The sequence below is a fragment of the Drosophila mojavensis genome, unplaced genomic scaffold, assembly GCF_018153725.1.
Source record: "Drosophila mojavensis isolate 15081-1352.22 unplaced genomic scaffold, ASM1815372v1 contig_72, whole genome shotgun sequence".
NCBI classification, from domain to species: Eukaryota; Metazoa; Arthropoda; class Insecta; order Diptera; family Drosophilidae; genus Drosophila; species Drosophila mojavensis.
In genome coordinates this window covers 1691230-1717877 of record NW_025318897.1, presented here as the reverse complement: position 1 = coordinate 1717877, position 26648 = coordinate 1691230, and the positions used below count along the sequence as shown (strand labels likewise).

The window sequence follows — 26648 nt, the reverse complement described above, 5'->3', positions numbered from 1 at the left end:
TTACTTGTTTTTAGTATAGGACAGATTGCAAAGAAAAACAAGTAAGAAAGCTCTAGTCGACTACGAGATCTTCTGAACCCTTCGAGCAATAGCTATTTCAATCATTTTTTGCGTCTTTCTACTTACACATGACACTCGCACATACACATACATACACACACACACACACGCATACAAGCACCCACACTTAAGCATATTTGCCAAAGCACAAGTATCTAGTATAGAAATACGTCTTTTACAAACTTAGTGGTGAGAGGGTGAATATAGAGGTGGGGTGTAAATTTTAATAAAAACCAAAATTGTATGAAGTGCATATAACTATAATTTAAAATTTGGAGACTCTATCTTTAAAGATGTAGGAGATATAATTTCTTAATGATTTTCTGTAAGGTTTTTTATCGATAAAAAGTAACAGGATGAGTTTTCGATTTTTTGTGATAAACTCGATATCCGCGCTATATATACCGACATTTAAAAAAATTTGAAGTCTCTAGCTCTTATATCTTCTGAAATCGACGCGTTCATACATACAGACAGACGGACAGATGGACAGACGGACAGGGTTAAAACAACTCAGCTCGTCGTCCTGATCAAGAATATACAGTCGACTGGTATTTCAAACCTGCGTTATTTCGAACCACAAAGCTATCACGAGTCCCCTACAGAATCTCTTTATATTTCGAATTAGGTCCATACATTTTTATGCACTCAGTAATTCGAACTAAAAAATCATTGCTAAGACGCGGTAATTCGTACTCATGTGGTTAAACACTCGACAATTCGAATTTGTGAAGTTTCTTGGTGTGTTAGTAAGAACTTTGAATTTGAATTTTGGGACTCCCCTGAAACTAACTTTACTGTGCGTGGTTGCGTGTTACCACTGACCAGAGAACACATAGACTAGACATGTAGTGCAAAGATTTTCAACACCGAAAAATCTGTCTCCTAGGGCCTATCAATTTCGTATTTGCTCGGCTCTTCACTTTTTAGGTTCGGGCTACGAAAATATGCGAAAGTACAATTCCGCTCCATGCGCTCGACCGAGATGGTAAAGTGTTGAATAAAAGATGCCTCTATGCTCAATTTTTGTTCTTGCTCTCTCGCTCTCTTTGCTCTCTGCTCTCTCAAATATGTATATGTATGTATGCATGTGAGCACAAGCAGCAGCCCACGAAAATTGATATTTCTTCGCGTTAGACTGCCGTTTCTTCCCTTACGTGAAGTGTATTCCGAACTCTTCAAGCCGTTTGCCATGCGTTTTCGTTATTAATTGTGGGAAGGGTATGAAAGCGTTGGTGCGCATAATAAAAATGTTTTCGCTATGAGCATGCACACACACTCTTGCTTGCTACATGTACTATGAGCATTTGTATGCCTGTGTGCGATGCTCTTGCTGCCTGTAGCACTTTTAAATATAAGCGCGCCCTTCGATTAAACCCCAAAATTGTTCACACCATTCTAAGTTTAGGAAGGCACACGCAAAATGTTCATGTCCCATGCATACAAACAAACACATACACAAACGCACATGTAAAGGCACACACGCACATACAAATGCTTCTACAAGTTATATCCCATAATTGTGAGCAGAGCCTCCCATGCGTACACACAATCAAATGTATATACATACATACATACATATGTATGTGAGCACTTCTCAAGATCGACAAATGCAAATGCTGGGCTTCAAAATTGCTACAGGCAGCCAGAGCTTCACACACAGGCATACAAATGCTCATAGTACATGTAGCATACTGTAAGTGTGTGTGTGCATGCTCGTCGCGAAAAAATTTTCATTATGCGCACCAACGCTTTCATACTCTTCCCACAAATAATAACGAAAACGCATGGCAAACGGCTTGAAGAGTTCGGAATACTCTTCACTCAGAAGGGAAGGCATGGGTTCTCGCTGCGAAGAAGTTTCAATTTTCGTTAGCCTACTTGTGCTCACATGCAGTACATAGTACATGTAGCAAGGGACAGTGTGTGTGTGCATGCTCGTCGCGAAAACATTTTCATTATGCGCACCAACGCTTTCATACCCTTCCCACAAATAATAAGGAAAACGCATGACAAACGGTTTGAAAATTTCGGTATACTCTTCACACATAAGGGTAGGCATGGGCTCTCGCTGCGAAGAAATTTCAATTTGTGAGCGCTGCTTGTGCTCACATGCATACATACATATACATATTTGAGAGAGCAGAGAGCATCGTGAGAGAGAGAGAGCAAGGGAAACATTCAGCGCAGAGGGATCTTTTGTTCAATAGTCGACCATCTCGGTCGAGCGCATGAAGACGAATGATTTTGACCTCCCATATTTTCGTAGCCTGAACCCTAAAAGCGAAGAGCCGAGCAAATACGAAGTATCTGGGAGATTACGCTCGAAAATAAGTGTGCAAAACGCTTTACACTAGTTGTCTCATCTATGTGCTCTCTGGTTAGTGCTAAAAGTAAGGAGCCGAGCGAGTCCAAAGCTGTCTGGGGTGTTAAAGCCTCAAAAAAAGCGTGCAAAAAGCTTTCCACTAGTTGTCTAGTCTATGTGTTCTCTGGTTAGTGTTTGAACATATGTACATTACGTTAAATAAAAACCCTTGATAATTCGAAGTTTTATTTATTTTCTCTTAAAATTTCGAACCATTTAATATTTCGATAATTCGATAATTCGAAATATTTTAAGAGTCCCTTGAATTTCGAAATGAGAGTCGACTGTATATACATTGTGGGGTCTGCCACGCCTCCTTCTGTCTGTTACATACATTTTAACAAAACCATTATACTCTGATTTCAGGGTATAAAAAATGGTACAACCAGCAACCGAGATCTTATGATTTCAAAGTAAGTAAATTTGAATAAGTTTAAACGCTTAAACTTTTAAAATATCACTTTATGTGTGTACTATATATATGTAAATCAATACTTACACATAGGCCATCATGGACAAATATTATGTACACAGGGTAAATACTCAAATTGCAAATTGCTCATTACACTTTAGGGTGGATGTTAATTTATTGCTCCAAATACCTTCGCGTCACATATATCATTAATGATCATATATGTCTTCAACGCCGACTAAGTTAACCTCAAGTTGCTAGCAGGATCCATTTTTACTTAACACAATTAAATTTCTTACGCATTTTTCATAATGCCGAGTCAACTGATTCAATATTGATAGTACATAAGTATGGTATGCAAGCAAAATGTATTTTTGAGTTTATAATGTAATTTTAACATGAACATGTATTTTTCTTTTCGATATCTATTTGTTTATTGATAATACGCATTTAAGCATTTGGTTATTGATTTACTTTCTTTCTTGATGAATTCAGCTAATTACAGACATTAAAGTTATTTATTACTTTTGATTTTTGATTAAATTGTACATAAAAATCATAATAAAAGTACAATGTACGTATGCATATGAAATGTGGCAAATACATATGTATAAACATAAGGAAAAATGTATTGCATTTCTATATGTATATTTAAATTTATATATAAACATAAGTATGTATGTATAGATTTTGAAATTAACATGGATTTATGGCAGATTCTTGTAATGCATTTATATAAACCAAGAAACATTCAAAATTTTCCGACAGCATTTTTAGAGTCAACGCATAGTCTAAAATTAAATTAATAAAATTTGACTGATCCTATGCACTTGTTCTTTTTCTTTTTGTTTTTAACCATAATATTGATTTTATTAACTTCTTATTTGGTATGCATATAAAAAAATTCCAAACAATGCCACACTCCGCCCTACATATTTCCCATATCAGTAGGTTGTCAATTATTGGAAAACGCAATGAGGCTTTAAAGGGAATATTTTTTCACAATTTCTCAATTTTATGACACTGACCGAAATTTTGCTAATTGTCTGCATGATACAAAAATCTTTAATAATATAAACTGTACTGATACAAGATCATTATTCTAAATAAACATATAATGTCCGTTCTTTTTGCATTCAACATATACAGGAATTCCTCGTATAACGCGATAGTTACGTTCCAGAAGAATTGCGCGTTATGTAAATCCGCGTTATCTAAAACATAGTTTTCATATAAATTTGGGGGTTAGGTTCCAATAGGTTTTTTAAAAATAAAATACATACAAAATAGCAGATGCACTTATATTTCAACTCAATACAAGATAGGAATAATTATACATATGTACATACATTTGTATGTATTTAAAAATTTAAAAAAAAAAAAAAAAATTATATAATTATGTGCACATTAAAAATATTGAAAACAAACTAAAACAAATTAAAGGTTTATTAAAAACTTTATTATTATTCTTCAAACTTCATATGGTAAATAATCTGTTCACTGTCTTCAAAGATCTTTGCACGTTTTAAATCTGTATTTTCCCCTTCGCGTTATATAAGCCTAAATTTCGCGTTGTACTGAAACCTAATTTTTCCAAATCGCGTTATATCGAAATCGCGTTGTATGAGACCGCGTTATACGCGGGATACCTGTATATGTGAATTATGCATTTTTTACAATTCTTATGGGACCCAATCTTAACAGTTTAACAAAGCGTAGCATTGTGTATGTATTGAAGTACAAGCTTTACCATTCCAGCTACATTGAATAAAAATATAGTATCTAAAAAGTAGAAAATAAAGTGCTGTTTTATTTCGTTTTCTTCTCTACTCATATATATATATATATATATATGGCATTTAGTTGACTTAATTGCATGCAGAAAGTTAGTTTACATTTTGGGCATAATTTCGAAGCTCATAATCAAACAATACGTAAACTACAAATCAACCTTCAAAACTTTGGATAAAGCTAAGAAAAATTCTCAAATACACTTATCCTGTAACAGTTGAAACAGTTAATCTGCCCGTTATGAAGTCTGACAATTCATACACGTTGTTGCTACTGTGACTGTTGTACTTTAACGATCTTTAATTCTGTTAGTCTATATGTTAAGATTTCGTTAAACATTTATAAATTTTTGTAGATTTAAAGGTAATTTTTCCATTTATTGTTGTAGCTTATATGGCCGTCAATTAATTATGTAAATAGTTTTTGTTTTACTAATAAGTATGTTATTTAAATCATTCTTATTTTGTTTGTATATAAATTAAGGACTTAAACGTTATAAGAAAAATGTTTTATAAAGTGTATTGTTTTCCGATGTTTTCTTCATTACACACACACACATACATATATATATATATATATATATATATATATATATATAATTCTTTTTTTTTTCCTACCTGTAATTTTCTTTTATAAATGCTTTAATTTTATTTGACTTCTTAATACCAACTTCTGTTGTTTTTATAGTCATGTAAGGATTTTTCTGTTGCCTGATAAATAAAACTGACGTGTCATCTTTTATTTTACACTTATGTACGGATATTACAGTAAAATTACCATAATACTCGTACTTGTGCTATCATAGTCGTCAAGATAGTGCACTCCCAAATTGTTTTTTCTTTACTGTATAGCGAACGTTGGCGTATTTAACTGATTTTATGCTGTTTAAGCCTTAGGTTCGACCGGAATTTTGACCAAGAACGACTATCAGCCACACCTCATCATAGGATCTGTTTAGAATTTTTTCATTTACTCTAATAATATACTTGTATGTGTGTATGTCTAGTTGTATGTTGTTGTGTATGTCTGTGTTTGGTTTGTATAAGTATAAGTATATAGCAATATAAATAATTTGTATATAAAGTTCTTGTTTTTGCTATGGTCTACGTCGCAGTCAACGCCCTATACCATCCTTATTATCTCGGTCGCCTACTCGCAGTGTGAAGCACTTTCGCCTAATAACAGTAACATATAGCCGTTGACAGCATAGCACAAAATAGTTATTGGTGCGGAATATGTATTTAAATTCGCCTGAATTTAAAAGGATGTTGTTTTTGTTGCTACTATTGTTATTGTCGGTGTTGCTAAACGCAGACTGCTTGCAACCACCGCCACGTTGACCCTATCCCACCCATTAATACGTATTGTGTACAACATTTAGTTCCACACGCGTAAGAACGAGTCCCACGATCCTGTTGCTACTGCCATACCATTTTCAGTGACTCCCAAACATGAAACACGATTATCATGGCCGGCTAGAATGCCTGAGCGCTCTGCTTTCATTGTGTCCCATACATTACAATTAAAATCATCATATCCTGCTAATAACAGACGGCCACTTTTTGAGAACGCAACGGAGGTAATACCACAAATGATGTTGTCATGCGAATACATTGCCAATTCCTGATCTGCCCGTATATCAAAAAGCCGACAGGTTGCGTCGTCAGATCCTGTCGCGAAGGCTTGCCCATTTGGAAAGAAGGTGACTGCATTGATATCAGACTCATGTCCTGGGAATGTTTGCTTACAAACACCTTCTCTTATATCCCATAACTTTGCGGACGCGTCACATGCACCCGAGACAAATGTTTTGCATTGCGGTGCCAGGGAAAGAGCCATCACGTCACCCGTATGACCAAGAAATGAAGTAACCTGCAGACCGGTTTCGATGTCCCATAAGCCACACGACATATCACCTGAACTTGTCACAATTTGATTATCGTCCAGAAAACGGCAGCATGATAGATAACCGCCATGGCCTGGTAGCTCACGGGACACACGTACGTTTCCTTCGCGTGTCTTTAAGTTATAGATTGAACACATGTTGTCGAGACCTCCACAAGCAACGTAACTTCCCGATGGAGCGTATGCACAAGTCATCACCCACGAAGAACGCAGTGGTATAGCATGTACTTTATTCGTAGTGTGCGAGTCCCACACGATTAGTTTCCCATCTTGTGAGGCTGATACAAGGTTTCTGGAGTCATTACCCCAATGCATAGCATAAATTTTAGCTAGATGTCCGCGCAGTGTACGTCGGGTGCGCATTTGTATACGTCCAATAGGTTCTAGCAAAGCGGCAGCCTGCAACAGAGATGTATCGCACGCAGCCTTCCGTGCATCTCGAATCGCATTCTTTAATGACTCAGCTTCCTGTCTTAGACTATCTAGTTCATTCATATTGTATTAATGATAGTAACGTTCTCTTCTTAAATGTTTTTCTCTTTTGTACAAGTAATGGTACAAAACTTTATTAACAAAACCTTGTAATCCGACCTGAAGAACTTTCGGTATTTATGGTTCCAAATCTAAATATGTACATATATTAGTATATATAACTTTGTGTATATAAAAATCACTTACCTTTCTAAATATATGAAGTTTTCTTCCGTGTTTATGTTATTTACTTGTTATTTAAACAAATTTTTTTATTTTTTTTTATTTTTCCTAACAACTTTTATGGAAGTCTATATACAATGCTAAGGCAGCTGGACATTCGCTGTCAATATGATTATTTCCAAATGAAGATGATTTGCTATCCAATTCCAAAGCTTCGATTTTCTTGCAATTTTTATTGCAGTGTTAGTTCGAGTTTTCCTGCTGGTAAAACTTAGATAAATGAATTTTTTTGTTAGACCATTTTCATTACTGGGCTATGTTAAATTAATGTATTAAAATTAATTAATTAAAATTAATATTCAAATGTGTGGAAAAATGGGAGTTGATTAATAAGAGTCTAACCAAATTGATGGAATTTATGTATATACAGTGACGAACTAAATTATTGGCACAGCAAGCTTTTTAAACTTTAAAGCAATTTCGGAATTGTTTTTTAACGTTTTTTTAGTGAACCAAAAAAATTTACTAAATAGAATTGGGTATTTATTAAATTATACAGTAAAAATATTGCGAAAAACTTAAACGCACTTTTTTTTAAATTAAATAACCAAAAATAAACCTCGATTTTGCTGAACAAAATTATTGGCACACTTATATATATATATATTTCGTTTTTTTTATAATTTAAAAAATTCCCTATTCTATTTGATTCATTTTTTGTTTCATTAAAAAAACGTTTTAAAATATTTGACAAATTGATTTAAAGTTTAAAAACCTTGCTGTGCCAATAATTTAGTTCGTCACTGTAGATTTTGCGAACCGATTCAAAAATCTTGATGATGTATGCCGATTGATTTCCGTTTGCTCAACCTCTCAACTTAATTTTTATTTTGTCTATTATTAATCACGAAGAAGGTATTTGGATTTGAAATTGATTGATATAAGCTCACTAAGTTCTTCATTCGGTTTTATTTTTTAGTTTAAGGGTCCCATATTTTTCGAAATGTTTTTCAATTCATCTCATATGTATATCGGTTTACACTATAACAATAAAAAAAAATAAAATAAATAAATGAAAGACAATGTATTTAACTGATCCCAGTAAAATAATTTTGATTTCTGTTCGCCGCTTGTTTGGCCCGCCTGTTTTTACCCGTTGTCACTAATTTTTTTTTTGTACACCTAAATTGTAATTTTTGCACCACCACTGCCATTAAAAATCAAAGTAATTGGAGCAAGCAGTACAGCCAGTGTTTCACAGTACAGAGTAGCAGAGTATAGGTATGTACGACAGGAAAAGCAGGTTTAAATGTAACTAGTGTCGGTGCGACAAGCATAGTTAAATGTAAGTGAGTATTTGTCCCATTCGCACCAACAGCAATTTGTATTTCATGAAATTGATAAAGCGAGAAAGAAAATCAGAAGAAAAATCAATTTTAAATACTAAAATTTTGGGGTAAAATATATTACTGTAAAAACATAAAATAATTGAATAATTATAATAATGCTAGAAAGTAATTAATTCATATTCCCTTAACATATACAACCATATATATTTTCAGCAATCAGGTATGTATGCATGTACTATCAAATTATATATATATATATATATATATATATATATGTTCAAATGCGTATAACATTATAGTCATATATTTGCATATATTTTGTATATGTATACATATATCCATTTTTATATATTAAAATGAATTGGTTTGTAATTTTGACATGCAACAAAACACACCTGAATCTCTTTTCGACGTTCCGTGATCAATTTTAAGTAACTTTGCTTTATTATATAGGTCACACTCTTGGGTACACAGTAAACTAATAAATAGCTGAATAGATTTTACACTGTCAGTAGATCTTTCAATTTAACTAATCGCTAGCAGCTTGAGATTTTTACAGTATGTCAATCTTAGCACAACTCTTCACTTACACTTCACCATTGGTAGCCAACACCTAGAAGTATTACAGGTATGCTGGATATGCATATATCGATACTTTTCCTCATCGATGAAACTAAAATAATTTCACTTGCGTTTCCACGAGTGAACTAATAACTTTTACCACCTAACCGTTTACTAAAAGTATTGTAATGCATTATCGTCTTATAGAAGTCTATAATTTTATCTCCTTTTTTAGCTAAATAGTTTCAGCTCTTTGTCCTGATCCAGAAAGAACAGTAACATAAGATGGTATAATATAATATATTATATACATATATATATTTTTAAGAATGAATAAGCTCCATACTAAGTATATTACATTACCTTCGATAGAAATTGATCATTTTATTTCATTTCGCAAATCGCAATCCATACAAAAAAAAGTTTGCATTAGTCATAGATTAGTCAATTTCGAATATGTTCGGCTCAGTTTTTAAGCACGGACATATTCTCAAATGAAGCACCAACATGTTCTTACTCTATCTTCTCTATGCTATCCATATCTTTATATGTACGCACCAGCTCATAAAAATTAAAATTTCTTCGCGACGATCTCAATTTTTCTTTCTGAGTATATACCTACCTAGTATATGCCTACCTGTTGTTCGTTTAGCAAAACTTATTTTCCCAAAAATGAATGTTTTCGTGATGCGAAATGGTCGTTATCCGAGCCGTTCATTAAACAGAATATATAATTCATTATAGTCTTTTGTCGAAAACTTTACATACAATATTAAATGTTTTTAGGTATAAGAATGTATAAATGTGATGTGGATATTAAAGTGCATACGTCCTACTAACAAAAAATTTTCAGTTTCATAATTTGCACAGGCAGCAAATGTTTCGCACACGTGCACCTATATGCTTATACATGTAGCAAGGGACAATAAATGAGTGTGTGCATGCCCATCAATATCATTTTCTTTATGCGCATCAACTCGGCCACACCTTCCCCCCAAATAATCATGAAAATGCTATTATATCGCCTGAACGAGGAAACCCCTTTCACCCACAGGGGACTAACTGGAACCGCCGCGAAAAATTTTATTGAGTTGAGCAGAGCAAATACGAAATTGACTATAGAGATACTTTTTTGTGTGGAAAAAAATTTGCCCCACTTGTCTAGTTCATATGTTGCATGGTTAGTGAAATTATTTTATTTAATAAAGTCTATATATAACACAGATTATCAACAATAAATTTTCTCAAGCAAGTCCAAATCGTTAGTATGTCGACGTTTCTATTCCATTTTACTAATGGGTAGATAGAGTACTTTTATAAATTAAGATTATAATTGACAATGTTTGAAACAAGCCTGCAAATAACTTAATCGATTACAAATAATAATCGACGCCTTCGTATAATGACAGCAGTGATTATAGAAGTAATGACTAAAGTAAATTATTAGTTTTCTAACAATAACATCATGTTTATTTGTTGCAATAACTGATATCCAAAGAAGTTATAGCTATATACATATTAAATTTAAATAAAATACAGTCACACATATATATATATATATATATATATATATATATATATATATATGTAACTTCACAATAACTTCATGCTTAATTTACTTAATTATAATTAAAACGTCTTTTGTTGCAAAAAATGATATCCAAATAAGTTATATCTAAATATATATATATATATATATATATATATATATATATATATATTTTGAATATAATATAAAAATACAACCACATATATATATATATAATGGAGGACAAAAGTATTTTGACAACGCATTGCAAAAACTAACCGCTTATTTTTGCGTGCTGAGAGAGGTAACGGTACCCAATATATTTTTCATAGCGAGCAAACATAAAATGCTATAAGTGACCAAAATATTACATTGATGACATGACTCATTATTTTTCTATAATTATGTATTTGCATGGCAGATTTTCATTCTTTGGCTGGACAAAAGTATTTTGACATTCCTTTTCAAATTCATTTTCGGTAATTTGCTTGGATTAAAAAATACATATTTTTATTTGTAAAGTTATTTTTGGTGTCCTCTTTAATAATAGCCATTATTTGATCATAGTTTTCGGTAAATTATGGGCAAACAACGTGATTAAGTGAAATTATAAAATTAATTATAAAATGCACTTCTTTGAGCAATTTACAACTAAATTAACAAAAAATAAAAAAATGATTCACTCAAACAAGAAGGCCAGATTGGAAAGATCATTCAAAAAAAACCTGAAGAAGGCCGCATCATATTGACAAATCTTAAAGAAAATGTGCGGATTTTCCTAAAAGTCATGTCGATCAAACTCAAAAATAATCATAAATTATCAATAAGCAGAAAACCTATCACAAGTCGGCGAAAGAAGGCCATTTTTTCTACGTTATACATCTTCCAATACCCCTTATATCACTATAAAAAAATCACTATATAAAAAAAGAGGCCTATGTACCAACGTGGTGAAGAATCGGTAATGCTCTGGGGGCTCGCATGTGTCAATAGCCTCTCCAATTTGATATTAATTAATGAAAAAATGAAGGATAATTATTTACGTGTCCTGAATGACCACTCATCGAATTCCGGTTACCGGCTCATTGGAAAATCATGTATACTGCAGCAGGACAGTGCTCCATGCCACAAGGTCCATATTATAACTGAATTTTCTGAGAATATTGAAGTCAATGCATATGATTGGCCACCTCAGCGCTCTGATCTCAATATTATTGAGAATGTGTAGGCTTACGCAAAAGTAAAACGTAGATTAGACTTATCAAGAACTCTCAAGGAGACGGATTGCTGAGGTTTGAGGACCTTAGCAGGATTTTTCAATATAAACATTACAAAATTTGATTAGATCGATGCCTAGACGCTTGCAGATGTTAAAGTAGGGTTTAATTCTGATTAATATTTTAGTTACTTAATGGTAATAAGTTTTTGTCTCACTTTATTAAATTACTATTAATGTAAAATATTTTTGTCCACCCAAATAATGATAATCCGCCATGCAAATAATTATAGAAAAATAATGAGTTATGTTATCACTGCAATATTTTGGTCACTTATAGCTTTTTATGTTTGCTCTCTCTGAAAAATATATTGGATACCGCTACCTCTCTCAGCACGCAGAAATAAGCTGTTCGAGTTTTTGCAATACGTTGTCAAAATATTTTTGTCCTCCATTTTATATATATATATATATATATATATATATATATATATATATATATATATATATATATATATATATAAATGGATGACAATTTTTTTTTTTTTTTTTTTTTTTAATAAACAGCTTTGTGACGACTATAACTCAAAATTTGCATATCACTCTGAAAATTTTGACCATTCAGAATACGATGCAACGCACCCCTTACTGCGAGCGGATCGCTATCCAACTAAATTTGTTCACTGTCTAAGCTGCAAAAGACAAATTCGAAGTAATTCCTTAAGTGATATTTGCGTACATTATACTGTGCATCCACATCCGCAAAGTTATATCAAGTGCTTATATTGCAGTGGATCCGTTTATCACTATTTACGTCCTGAGAAACTGTGTCCGGAAGTTTATCACTATTGTTCACCACGAAAACACGACTTATTAAAAAATTTATAAATATGGAAGACATTGACGCCAATTTTGCTAAAGAATTCGACACATTAACAGAAGAATCGGAAACTTCCGAGTATTCAGAACATGATATTGAAGAAAGTAACCACATTGAGGATGAAGTAGATGAGTTACTTAATTTTTCGAAAACTAATTTCAAATCTAATGATTTAAGTCCTAAAATTAGTAGACTTGTCTCTCCAAACAACAATGTTACGGAAACCATCAATTTTGTTAAAATGAACACAAATGCTGAAGACAATACGGAAATAAAATTGGCAGTTAAGTCTCAGATGAAAACGCCAACGAGATCAGTAACTGGACATCCCAACTATGGATTTGGTAAGCGTTGGTCGAAATCGGAAGACATATTACTTAAGTCTTTGGTTGAAAAATACCGAGAACGCTGGGATATAATTGGATCACATTTTAAAGACAGACTTGAGCAACAAGTTCAGCAGCGTTGGGCTAAGGTATTAAACCCGGAGCTCATTAAGGGACCTTGGACGCGTGAAGAAGATGAGAAAGTTATTGAACTCGTGCGTCGATTTGGACCAAAGAAATGGACGTTAATTGCTCGATATTTGAATGGGCGAATTGGAAAACAATGCCGTGAACGTTGGCATAACCATCTCAATCCAAATATTAAGAAAACTGCTTGGACGGAAGAAGAAGATACAATAATTTATAATGCCCATTTTAAGTTAGGAAATCAATGGGCTAAAATTGCAAAACTGTTGCCAGGTCGAACTGATAATGCTATAAAAAATCATTGGAATTCTACAATGCGTCGTAAATATGATGCTGAACGTAGATCGGTCAATACAGTAGCTGGTAGTGATCTAAAAAGCTCACGCACTCGTCTTATTGAGTTAATTAAAACAGGTGGTATTAATAAGTGCCCACAAGTTTTATATACCAAATCCACGCCTTTTAATAACAGTATTGCGGATTTAAAGAAATCGGGAGTAAAAAAAGTTGTAGATTCATATTACGATGACACGTTTTTTAGCGTTGTGAAAACTAAGGATGTAGTCAAAGATATGTACACTGAACCCAGTGACACGGCCGGTGCATCAACTTTTGATACACAAAATATAAATGGATTAACCAAAGGCAATTTCATGACAACACTTCCTCTTTTACAATATGATGTTAAACTTAGGCCTACTCCTAATATACTGAAAAGATCACGCAAACTAATTCCTGATGCATCAAAATGTTTGGATACACTAAAAAGTGACATGAAATCAAAATTACCACAAACACCAGTTATAACCCCTATTAAATCGCTGCCTTTTTCACCAAGCCAGTTTCTTAAATCGCCTTGTCTCACATTTGAAGATATGAATTTGCCAGCAAGTACACCAGTTACCAAAACTTATAACCGTGTAGGAATGGAAATTAAAAAAGAGCTGGAAACTACATCAATTGAAACACCACATAAAAGTAAATAACGCTATATTACCGTATTTTACATATAATTATACTTATCAATTTTATTCTTAACTGAATTTCTATAGGTTTAATTGGCCCACGTACTCCAACTCCATTTAAAAATGCTCTTGCGGCTATTGGGAAAAAGTTGGATGGACGCTCATATGTGCCATCTAGTCCTTTAAGTCTGGCTGAAGATCTTGCAGAAATTATTAGTGAAGAACAACTGAATGAATTTGAGATTAATACCATCAAAGCCGAAAATAGATGCGATAACATATCCAACATAGAATGCTCAAACACTCTTGCTAATATAAGTCTATGTTCGCCTGCGCCAAAGCGAGCCAGAAAATCGTTGCTTCCCAGTTGGAACGTTAACAGCTCACATTATGGAAAAAAAACGCAACCGTTTGAAACAGAGACGCCTAGCAAATTTCTCATGTCGGGACAATCTGTTAAAGATTTCTCCCCAAGTAACATTATTGAAGGAAATTTAGGCAGTGAACAGGACCCGTTATTTGATGAGGGTAAAAAAGAAAATAGACCATACGGGCAAAGGTTTCGTGCCGTTCTTAACGAGCATATTTTGGATCCAAAGTGGGCAAGAGTTGCATGCGGCAAAACCAAAGATCAAATTTTTATGGAGAAACAAGCGTATGCATGTCTTCAGAATCTAAAGATGTCTTCAGACTTAGTACCGCGGTCGTTAAATTTTGAGAAACAAAAATAAAATAAATTGTTAAAAATTGTGAGGAAATAAAATAAATTGCCCAATTAATATTCGTATTTATTTATATATATTTATATTTAAACAAGTAAGAAAATTCTAGTCGAGAGTGCTCGACTAGATTCTACCCTGATCCAAACTAATAAAAAAGGCACATTTAAAACTGTTGACACTTTTTCGTGGTCTGCAAATACATACAGTTTGGCAAGAAAGTGTTTACACACAGGGAAAAAATTTGAATTTTTTACTTTGAAGTGAAATAAAAGCAGTAAGAATATGCATATTCAATTTTTTAAAAATGAAAGTAGGTATATTAGACTATAAACTATATTAGTAAGTAAAAAAAATTACAATATGTTTCCATTAACAAAAGAAAATAACAAAAAACAAAAGAAGTAACAAAAATCAGCTGACAAGAAAGTGTTTACACAACTAAAACAATTAATTCATTATAATGTTTTAACTACTTTTTAGTTAAAACTAATACTTTTTTTGGCCACCGTTGGCATCTATGACTGCTCCCAAGCGTCTATTCATCGATTGGACCAAGTTTCTGACATATTCCACTGGGATATTTCGCCATTCCTCCAAAACAATGGTTTTCAGCTCAGTTTTATTCTTTGGATGCCTCTTGGCGGTCCTCTTCTTCAGATAAGCCCACAAATTCTCAATGAGGCTTAAGTCCGGGCCTTTAGTTTGCGTATCCAACACATTTTTTCAGTTATAAAGTAGCCAGCACCTCACAATATGCGCCTTATGTTTGGGATCATTGTCTTGAAAAACCTTATAGTTGGTTTGCCATTGACAAAGAATCCAAATTTGTTGGCACTGGTTACTAAATGTGTGCGCAAAATGTCAAAATACTGTCCAACATCCATGGTGTTCTCAATAAAACATAGATATCCAACTGCTTTGCTTGAGATGCACCCCCAAAATCAACAGTCGGTATTATATTTTTTCTTCTCGAGGGCTTTTAGGGGCTTGCCCCACTCTCTAGTTGGACCATTGTTATAATATACCATCATTTTGGATTCATCGCAAAATATTACATCATCCCGATATGAATCTGGCTGATTTCCGTGCATTTTAGCAAACGTTAGACGCTTTTGAGCGTGATCTGCCGACATCAGTTTTTTTTTTCCGGGCTAGTCGGGACGACAGATCATTACTTTTTAGTGCTCTTCTGACACTTTCCCGGGAAATGGTTATGCTACACTCCTCCTTCAGCTCACTGGCAACCATCCTGGTCAAAATAGTTGGTTTCTCGTCCATTTTTCTGAGCATAATTCGCTCTGCCCTGGGTGATAATAGATGAGGGTGTCCTTTAACTTTAACCTTTAACCTTTAACTCAAGCCTATCCTCTTTTTTTGCACGGCTTAGTATATTATATACTGTTTTCCAAAAAATCAAAAACATTTGGCCAATCTCTGTGGCAGTTTTACCCACCAAGAGACATCCAAAGAATAAAACTGGGCTGAAAACCATTGTTTTGGAGGAATGCCGAAATATCCCAGTGGAATATGTCAGAAACTTGGTCCAATCGATGAATAGACGCTTGGGAGCAGTCATAGATGCCAACGGTGGCCAAAAAAAGTATTAGTTTTAAATAAAAAGTAGTTAAAGCATTATAATGAATTAATTGTTTTAGTTGTGTAAACACTTTCTTGTCAGCTGATTTTTGTTACTTCTTTTGTTTTTTGTTATTTTCTTTTGTTAATGGAAACATATTGTAATTTTTTTTACTTACTAATATAGTTTATAGTCTAATATACCTACTTTCATTTTAAAAAAATTGAATATGCATATTCTTACTGCTTTTATTTCGCTTCAAAGTAAAAAATTCAAATTTTTTCCCTGTGTGTAAACACTTTCTTGCCAAACTGTAAGTGTCTTTCACTCACACAATAAAAACAAGTAAGAAGCTCTACTCGAGACTGCTCGACTACGAGATCCCCTGAACCCTTCGAGCAATAGCTATTTGAAAATTTTTTCGCGACTTTCAGCTTACACAAGAAACACGCACACACACACACACAAACGCACACAAGCACCCACGCCTAAAAACGCATGGGCTGCAGTGTGCGCTTACTATGAGAACTTAATTGTTTAATAACTTCTTTTGTGGACATACGATCTTCATGAAACTTTTAGATTATGATCATAACACGGATATACATGCATTTGCCAAAGCTGAGATACGCCTTTTTCAAATATGTGGGTGAGGGGGTGGATATAGGGGTGGGGGGTAAATTTTAACAAAAACCGAAATTGTATAAATTGCATACAGTGGACCAATAATGTCTTCGTACAGCAAAGATTTTTTTCTTTGGCAACGAATAAGTGATGCAAGATGGGCAAAAATTAAAAATTTTAATTTACAGATTTATTAACTAACATTTTAGTAAATTAGAAAAAAAGATAATTTCAATATTTTGCTTAGTATAAAAGTTATAACTAAAAACCATACAACAAACGCGTTTTTGCCTCCAATAAAGTCTTCGTATCAATCATCTATGAATCAATCATATCATATGAGGATAGAAAGCCGCTTAGAATTCGATATATGTATGTATGTATGTACACATGTATTCTTTACTCAGAAGTGGAGTCTTCTGTCGAACAATTTTTATACCCTTAACCCATTGAAAATGGGAAAGCAGGGTATAAAGGTTCTGTTAAATGTATGTAACAGGAAGAATACATATGTACATACATACATATATATATCGAATTCTAAGCGGCTTTCTATCCTCATATGATATGATTGATACATAGATGCATATATATAGATTAATTTTTTTTGTTTGGACTAATTTCATTAGGCTTCAGATCGTGATTAAAACATTGAAATGCTTTCATTTGCCAAAATACGGGTTTAGGATTGTAAATAGCATTTTTCAAATTTATGAGGTATGGGTGTATTACAACGAAATTCGAAATTTGGAGACTCTAGCCTTAAAGATGTAAAAGAGAACTTTATATGATTTTCGATGATGAAATAACGAGAATACATAGCTATCAACACTAACCAGAGAACACATAGACCGAACACGTGAGTAAAGAGCAGAGAGAGAGAGGAAGAAAAAAATTGAGCCTGGAATCATCTTTTGTTCAACATTTGACCATCTCGGTCGAGCACATGAAGCGAAATGATTGTGCTTTCGTATATTTTCGTAGCCGGAACCTAAAAGTAGAAGAGCCGAGCAAATACGAAGTGGTCTGGGAGATTATGCTCGAAGAAAAGTGTGCAAAACGCTTTAGACTACGTCACTGTTAAAAGACACAGTAGGTTGCGCAAAGACACTAACCAGAGAACACTTAGACCAGACAAGTAGTGTAAAGCGTTTTGCACACTTTTTTCGGGAGTTATCTCCCAGACACTTCGTATTTGCTCGGCTCCTCACTTTTTGGGTTCGGGCTACGAATCAAGTACTACATTAAAAAAAAATTCATTCTGATAGGCAAACCCACGATCATTGAATCAAATCAGGTACTTAAACATAAGCGCGCCTCTTCAATTAAAACCCAAAATCGTTCACACCATTCTAAGTTGAAGGAGGCACACGCCAATGTTCATCTCCCATGCATACATACAAACACATACACACACGCACATGTAAAGGCACATAGGCATACAAGTGCTTCTACAAGTTACATCCCTTAATTGTAAGCAGCGCCTCCCATGCGTAAACACAATCAAATGTATATACATACATACATACATATGTATGTGAGCACTTCACAAGATCGACAAATGCAAATGCTGGGCTTCAAAATTGCTACAGGCAGCCAGAGCTTCACACACAGGCATACAAATTCTCATAGTACATGTAGCAAGGGACAGTGTGTGTGTGCATGCTCGTCGCGAAAACATTTTCATTATGCGCACCAACGCTTTCATACCCTTCCCACAAATAATAACGAAAACGCATGACAAACGGTTTGAAAAGTTCGGTATACTCTTCACACAGAAGGGAAGGCATGGGTTCTCGCAGCGAAGAAATTTCAATTTTTGTGAGCTGCGGCTTGTGCTCACATGCATACATACATATACATATTTGAGAGAGCAGAGAGCATCGTGAGAGAGAGAGCAAGGGAAACATTTAGCGCAGAGGGATCTTTTGTTCAATATTTGACCATCTCGGTCGAGCGCATGAAGCAAAATGATTGTGCTTTCGTATATTTTCGTAGGCCGAACCCAAAAAGTGAGGAGCCGAGCAAATACGAAGTGTCTGTGAGAGAACTCCCGAAAAAAAGTGTGCGAAACGCTTTACACTACTTGTCCGGTCTATGTGTTCTCTGGTTAGTGGCAAAGAGCAGTCCCGTTACTTTTAATGTTAACTAACAGCTCTCTTGTGACGTCACATTATCAGATCATGTTATCCCGGCTGAAGCTTGGAAGGCATTTCAGCAGAGATCGACTAAGTCGTCCAAAACAACCAAAACTAACTATATATAAGGAAATTTCAATAGTAAATACCTTATAAATTGTCAATCACTAATTTTAATACCATACTATAAAGAAATTAAGTATATAATGGAATGAGCTGGGAGGTCTCTCGAATGCAGCAAAAATGGCGAATAAGTTAGCAGGAAATGTTGATGGACATAATTAACTGGGTTTTCGCCATCAGTATTGTTTATTTATGCCAATTTACCTACATTCAAATATAGTACACGTTGCAGCTGCATCAATAAAGGTGCTGCTCACACCTGCTGTCATGTCAGAAACATCCAGTGGAATGAAATAAAATTTGTGTATTAATTGTCAAGTCGTAAACTTGTATGATTATGAGTATTGAAACCTAAGGAAACGCATAATCTGCCTAAATCAGCTCTTAAAACCTAGACAGAAGCTAACAATGCTGCGGGTCATCTATGGCTATCGGATTTGTAATAGAAAGAATGAAATTAGTAAGCATAATGATGCGGATTGATGGGAAATGCATAATACTTAGTAGTAACTTTTTAGTTTTACAAATTCAAGCCTTAGATAGTAAGGTTAAATCCATTATATGCAAAAGTAAAAGTGGTCAAGGGATTGCATGATCAATAACTGCTTAGAAAACGACTTAGACTTTACGATTCGTGAATCTATATAGAACATGTGATTAGCCGCCCAGCTCGTTTTATTTAGTCTACTAGTTTTAAGACAAATAACAGTGTCAAAGTTGCCTGATTTTCATACAAATTCAAACGCGCGCCTACCATTTTCTGAAATAAGGACGTCACGCTGTCAAATCACTTTGCATAGCCTACTATCACTCAATCGTGGACTACGTGTCCGGTCTATGTGTTCTCTGGTTAGTGCTATCAATCATTGAATCTATGGAGAGGGAGAGTCTGTGATAGATGGTTAAGTATCGAAACAAAAGAATATCGCAAGAAGAAGTGTATGTGAGCAGATTATAGAGATTATGTTGAAATATAAAAAAAGTTCCGAAATTTCTTTTCTTTTAGCCGGAGTACTTCTGGAACCGCCCTCGTATGCTTCTGATTGCATGTTATTTCAGTCTGTTTCATGCGAAGGATACTGCATCTCGCTTCCCTTTATGCTATTATGTACGTGAATAGATATGAACATAGATATGAGCACATAGACTAGACATCTAGAACAAATTTTTCCAACGATGAAAAAATGCGCTGAAGAGACGAGACAACTTCGTATTTGGTCGGCTCGGTCTTTTGAGGCTCAAGCAGTGAAAATAAGGCACGACAAAATCAATGCGCTGCGACCGCTGCCACGAAATGCACACGTTCCCAAAAGAAGTACGGTTATGCGCTCTTTTTCCCTTACTCACTCTCTCCCTCTCTTTATGCTCTCTCTCTATGGTCTCTCAAATTGCAGCAGCGCATAGAAATTGAAATTGTTCGCGACGATCCCAGCTCTTTCCTTTTGATTGAAGGGTATACCGAAATCATAAAAGCGTTTGTCACGCTCATGCAAACAAAATGTAAGCGTTTCGATGGTTATTCGTGGGAAGGGTATGACAGCATTGATGCGCATAAAGAATATGATTTCGCGACGGGCAAGCACACACACACTTTCAGTCTCTGGAAACATGTGTGAGTATTTGTCGCCTGTGTGCGTAACTCTTGCTGCCTGAGCAAATTATAATGCCCAAAATTTACCGTTAATTGCCCTTTGAGGGAGCACATACATTTGCATACATATGTGTATGTATGTATGAGATGGAATGATAATTGTCTGGCGATTCAGTAGTTTGTCAATTTTGTATGGCTTGAATTGTAGAGTGACTGTCAAATGAGCCTTTATGACTTAATTAGTAATTTTGGCAATCAAGATCATTTTGCCGCTGGTTGGTTGGTCTTACGGACTGCCATATCCACTCCACGCAGATGTATATGTACATATTTACGTACATTTATATACTATTATATCTAATCATGTTTATAAATGCGTGTATTGATAAAAACTATTATTGTATATAATTATAATTACATAATTTATTCAAATTTCAACCGAAAAAATTTTATCGGGGTACACTAATAAGTTTATTAAATGCTTTACAATATATTGACTAGTGGACTATAAAAACTTCAAATGGAAATGAAATACACATGTCGAAATGATCTTTATTGCGAAATACACATGTCGAAATGATCTTTATTGCGAAAATTACTGATTAAGTCATAAAGGCTTATTTGACAGTCACTCTACAATTCAAGCCATACAAAATTGACAAACTACTGAATCGCCAGACAATTATCATTCCATCTCATACATACATACACATATGTATGCAAATGTATGTGCTCCCTCAAAGGGCAATTAACGGTAAATTTTGGGCATTATAATTTGCTCAGGCAGCAAGAGTTACGCACACAGGCGACAAATACTCACACATGTTTCCAGAGACTGAAAGTGTGTGTGTGCTTGCCCGTCGCGAAATCATATTCTTTATGCGCATCAATGCTGTCATACCCTTCCCACGAATAACCATCGAAACGCTTACATTTTGTTTGCATGAGCGTGACAAACGCTTTTATGATTTCGGTATACCCTTCAATCAAAAGGAAAGAGCTGGGATCGTCGCGAACAATTTAAATTTCTATGCTCTGCTGCAATTTGAGAGACCATAGAGAGAAAGCATAAAGAGAGGGAGAGAGTGAGTAAGGGAAAAAGAGCGCATAACCGTACTTCTTTTGGGAACGTGTGCATTTCGTGGCAGCGGTCGCAGCGCATTGATTTTGTCGTGCCTTATTTTCACTGCTTGAGCCTCAAAAGACCGAGCCGACCAAATACGAAGTTGTCTCGTCTCTTCAGCGCATTTTTTCATCGTTGGAAAAATTTGTTCTAGATGTCTAGTCTATGTGCTCATATCTATGTGCATATCTATGCACGTACATAATAGCATAAAGGGAAGCGAGATGCAGTATCCTTCGCATGAGACAGACTGAAATAACATGCAATCAGAAACATACGAGGGCGGTTCCAGAAGTACTCCGGCTAAAAGAAAAGAAATTTCGGAACTTTTTTTATATTTCAACATAATCTCTATAATCTGCTCACATACACTTCTTCTTGCGATATACTTTTGTTTCGATACTTAACCATCTATCACAGACTCTCCCTCTCCATAGATTCAATGATTGATAGCACTAACCAGAGAACACATAGACCGGACACGTAGTCCACGATTGAGTGATAGTAGGCTATGCAAAGTGATTTGACAGCGTGACGTCCTTATTTCAGAAAATGGTAGGCGCGCGTTTGAATTTGTATGAAAATCAGGCAACTTTGACACTGTTATTTGTCTTAAAACTAGTAGACTAAATAAAACGAGCTGGGCGGCTAATCACATGTTCTACATAGATTCACGAATCGTAAAGTCTAAGTCGTTTTCTAAGCAGTTATTGATCATGCAATCTCTTGACCACTTTTACTTTTGCATATAATGGATTTAACCTTACTATCTAAGGCTTGAATTTGTAAAACTAAAAAGTTACTACTAAGTATTATGCATTTCCCTTCAATCCGCATCATTATGCGTACTAATTTCATTCTTTCTATTACAAATTCGATGGCCATAGATGACCCGCAGCATTGTTAGCTTCTGTCTAGGTTTTAAAGCTAGGTACACACGATGCAAACAATTTGCAGCAAGTTGATTGCTGCAAACAAAAAATATGCAATAACTGTTTGCGACAACGTTTTTTGCTTGTCGTCTGAACACAGAATTTTGCCGTTAGCTTGGTTGCGTCAGTTGTTTGCTTGTTTGCATGTGCTGTTTGCTTTCAGCCGCAATATTGCAGCAAGCAAAGCAAAATGTGGGATCGCGAGGAAACGATTGAATCAATTGAATTGTACGAGAATTTTTGAGTTTTATGGGATGTTTCGTCAGCAGACTTTAAAAGTAATTATAAAAATCAAAAGGCTTATCGCGAAATTTCTAAAAAAAATTTACTGTTTCTAATAAAAAATTGAAATCACTGACTGACATGCGAAAATTGTAATAGTTTTTTTCCTCACCATATTGTAGCTCTTTTAAAAGGTTCTGATGCACTCCTTTTTCATCTCTTTTAGAAATCCACTCTTTCACCCAAAAAAATTTTTTTTTGGCAGACTTTGATCTTCTCATTTTTTTTTTTTATTTTTATTTTTTTTTTTTATCAAAATTGATTGTTGTGCTGACATAATATAAACTCGTCGTTATTCCAAAAACAAAAAATGAAAACACGTGTAGACATTAATGCAATATATTGCACGAAATAGCCATGCAAAAGTTTGCGTGCAAAATAAAAATTGATTGCAGCAAGTAATTTGCATGCAATATTTGCATTGGTGTGAACATTTGTGCAAACTTTTGCTGCAAATTATTTTCAACTTGCTGCAAATTGTTTGCATCGTGTGTACCTAGCTTAAGAGCTGATTCAGGCAGATTATATGTTTCCTTAGGTACTTAGGTAATACTCATAATCATACAAGTTTACGACTGGGCAATTAATACACAAATTTTAGTTCATTCTACCGGATGTTTCTGACATGACAGCAGGTGTGAGTAGTACCTTTATTGATGCGGCTTCAACGTGTACTATATTTAAATGTAGGTAAATTGGCATAAATAAACAATACTGATGGCGAAAACCCAGTTAATTATGTCCATCAACATTTCCTGCTGACTTATTCGCCATTTTTGCTGCATTCGAGAGACCTCCCAGCTCATTCCATTATATACTTAATTTCTTTATAGTATGGTATTAAAATTAGTGATTGACAATTTATAAGGTATTTACTATTGAAATTTCCTTATATATAGTTAGTTTTGGTTGTTTTGGACGACTTAGTCGATCTCTGCTGAAATGCCTTCCAAGCTTCAGCCGGGATAACATGATCTGATAATGTGACGTCACAAGAGAGCTGTTAGTTAACATTAATAGTAACGGGACTGCTCTTTGCGCAACCTACTGTGTCTTTTAACAGTGACGTAGTCTAAAGCGTTTTGCACACTTTTTTTCGAGCATAATCTCCCAGACCACTTCGTATTTGCTCGGCTCTTCTACTTTTAGGTTCCGGCTACGAAAATATACGAAAGCACAATCATTTCGCTTCATGTGCTCGACCGAGATGGTCAAATGTTGAACAAAAGATGATTCCAGGCTCAATTTTTTTCTTCCTCTCTCTCTCTGCTCTTTACTCACGTCTTCGGTCTATGGTTAGTGTTGATAGCTATGTATCCTCGTTATTTTATCATCGAAAATCATATAAAGTTCTCTTTTACATCTTTAAGGCTAGAGTTTCCAAATTTCGAATTTCGTTGTAATACACCCATACCTCATAAATTTGAAAAATGCTATTTACAATCCTAAACACGTATTTTGGCAAATGAAAGCATTTCAATGTTTTAATCACGATCTGAAACCTAATAAAATTAGTCCAAACAAAAAAAATTAATCTATATATATGCATCTATGTATCAATCATATCATATGAGGATAGAAAGCCGCTTAGAATTCGATATATGTATGTATGTATGTACACATGTATTCTTTACTCAGAAGTGGAGTCTTCTGTCGAACAATTTTTATACCCTTAACCCATTGAAAATGGGAAAGCAGGGTATAAGGGTTCTGTTAAATGTATGTAACAGGCAGAAGGAGGCGTGGCAGACCCCACAAAGTATATATATTCTTGATAAGGCGACGAGCTGAGTCGATTTGGCCCTGTCCGTCCGTCCGTATGCATGAACGCGTCCATCTCAGAAGACATAAAAACTAGAGACTTGAAATTTGTTTTCCAAGGTCCGTGCACTGACCAAACAACACATAGACTAGACATGTAGAGCAACGTTTTTCCACGCCGCAACATCTGTCTAGCAGGTCCCGGCCAACTTCGTATTCGCTCGGCTTGGTATTGGATGACTCGGGTAATGAAAGATAGCACGACGAAATCAGTGCGCTCTAAACACGCAAGCGAAATGGTCTTGTATGCGCTTTGCGTTTTTTGTCTTACTCTCCCTCTCTCTCTCTCTCACCGTGGGCTCTCAAATCATGAAGCTCAGCAGCGCACAAAAATTTAAATTTCTTCGCGACGGTCCCAGCTCTATCCTTTTGAGTGAAGAGTATACCGAGATCTTAAAATCGTTTGCGACATTCATGCAAGCAAAATGTTAGCGTTTCGATATATATTTATGGGAAGGGTATGAATGCGTTGAGGCGCATAAAGAATATGATCTCGCGACGGGCATGCACACACACACTTGTAGTCCCTTGCTACATGTATGAGCATTTGTGACCTGCGTGCGTTACTCTTGCTGCTTGTAGCAATTTTAAAGCCCAGCATTTGCATTTGGTCGGTCTTACGGACTGTCATAACCACTTTACACAGATGTACTATGTATGAACATTCATATGTACATAAGTACATTTATATATTATTATTGCTAATCATGTTTATAAATGTGCTTATAACCGTAAATAATTATACAGTTTGACACGAAAGTGTTTTCACATGAGAAAAAAATAGCATTTTTGTTCTTTGACATTAAAAAAAACTACTAAATGTTATATTTCAAGTTTTTATACCTTGAACCCATTGAAAATGTGAAATCCGGGTATAATGGTTTTGTGAAAAAGTATGTAACGGGCAGAAGGAGGCGTGGCAAACCCCATAAAGTATATATATTCTTGATCAAGGCGACGAGCTGAGTTGATTTGGCCCTGTCCGTCCGTCCGTCCGTATGAGTGCGTCGATCTCAGAAGTTACAAGAGCTAGAGAGCTGAAATTTGGCATGCATACTTGTGTGTACCATACGCAGTACGAGTTTGCTTTATTTTTTCGATAAATCATCCGATAAATATTTTATCGAGAATAATCGAAAAATTGATTTAGTTTTTTTAGCCTAATTTGAACACTTAGACCTGGAGACTTCAATTTTGCGTTGTATATAAAGTTAATGTATACAAAGATTTTATAATTTACAGATTTTAGATACCACGCCTCCTTCTCCCCAAATTTGTAAAAAACGCATTTTAAGTACTAGAGACTTGTGCTTTGGAATGTACACACATATTCACCATATGATTACGCTCTAAAGTTTCATTAAGATCGTATGTCTACAAAAGAAATTATTCAACAAATAAATTCTCATAATATTGCCCACACTGCAGTGCAGCCCAAGCGCAGTCGCTGCTTACTGCGAAGTTAGCAGAGCGCAGGCTTATGCGTGCGTGTGGATGCAAGTGTATGCATGTGTGCATAAAAGAAGTGCAGAATGATTAGAATATCAGCTTAGAGGG

The 26648-nt window shown here is 34.9% G+C and overlaps 2 protein-coding genes and 1 long non-coding RNA gene across 5 annotated transcripts; 2 read left to right on the top strand and 1 right to left on the bottom strand.

The window, feature by feature from the left end:
- The first annotated feature begins 2728 nt into the window (after positions 1-2728).
- On the top strand, positions 2729-3306 carry LOC122757432. Its single transcript, XR_006357459.1, has 2 exons — positions 2729-2838; positions 2931-3306. It is a non-coding gene; the product is annotated as an uncharacterized LOC122757432 (long non-coding RNA).
- Positions 3187-9144, bottom strand: LOC6586707 (guanine nucleotide-binding protein subunit beta-1). 3 transcript variants are annotated; one of them, XM_015160279.3, is made up of 3 exons: positions 8932-9144; positions 7212-7457; positions 3187-7156 (listed from the first exon to the last, which is right to left on the bottom strand). In XM_015160279.3, exon 3 carries the CDS (start codon positions 7026-7028, stop codon positions 6006-6008), a length of 1023 nt encoding a protein of 340 aa, XP_015015765.1. In that variant the 5' UTR covers positions 7029-7156; positions 7212-7457; positions 8932-9144; the 3' UTR covers positions 3187-6005. The 3 variants fall into 3 exon arrangements, with proteins under 3 accessions (XP_015015765.1, XP_015015764.1, XP_002012317.1); XM_015160278.3 differs by having other exon boundaries at positions 7212-7448; XM_002012281.4 differs by having other exon boundaries at positions 7212-7445.
- A 3488-nt stretch (positions 9145-12632) lies between these two features.
- On the top strand, positions 12633-14938 carry LOC26528009 (myb protein). Its single transcript, XM_032733353.2, has 2 exons — positions 12633-14172; positions 14247-14938. Exons 1-2 carry the CDS (start codon positions 12732-12734, stop codon positions 14888-14890), a joined length of 2085 nt encoding a protein of 694 aa, XP_032589244.2. The 5' UTR covers positions 12633-12731; the 3' UTR covers positions 14891-14938.
- The last annotated feature ends 11710 nt before the right edge of the window (positions 14939-26648 follow it).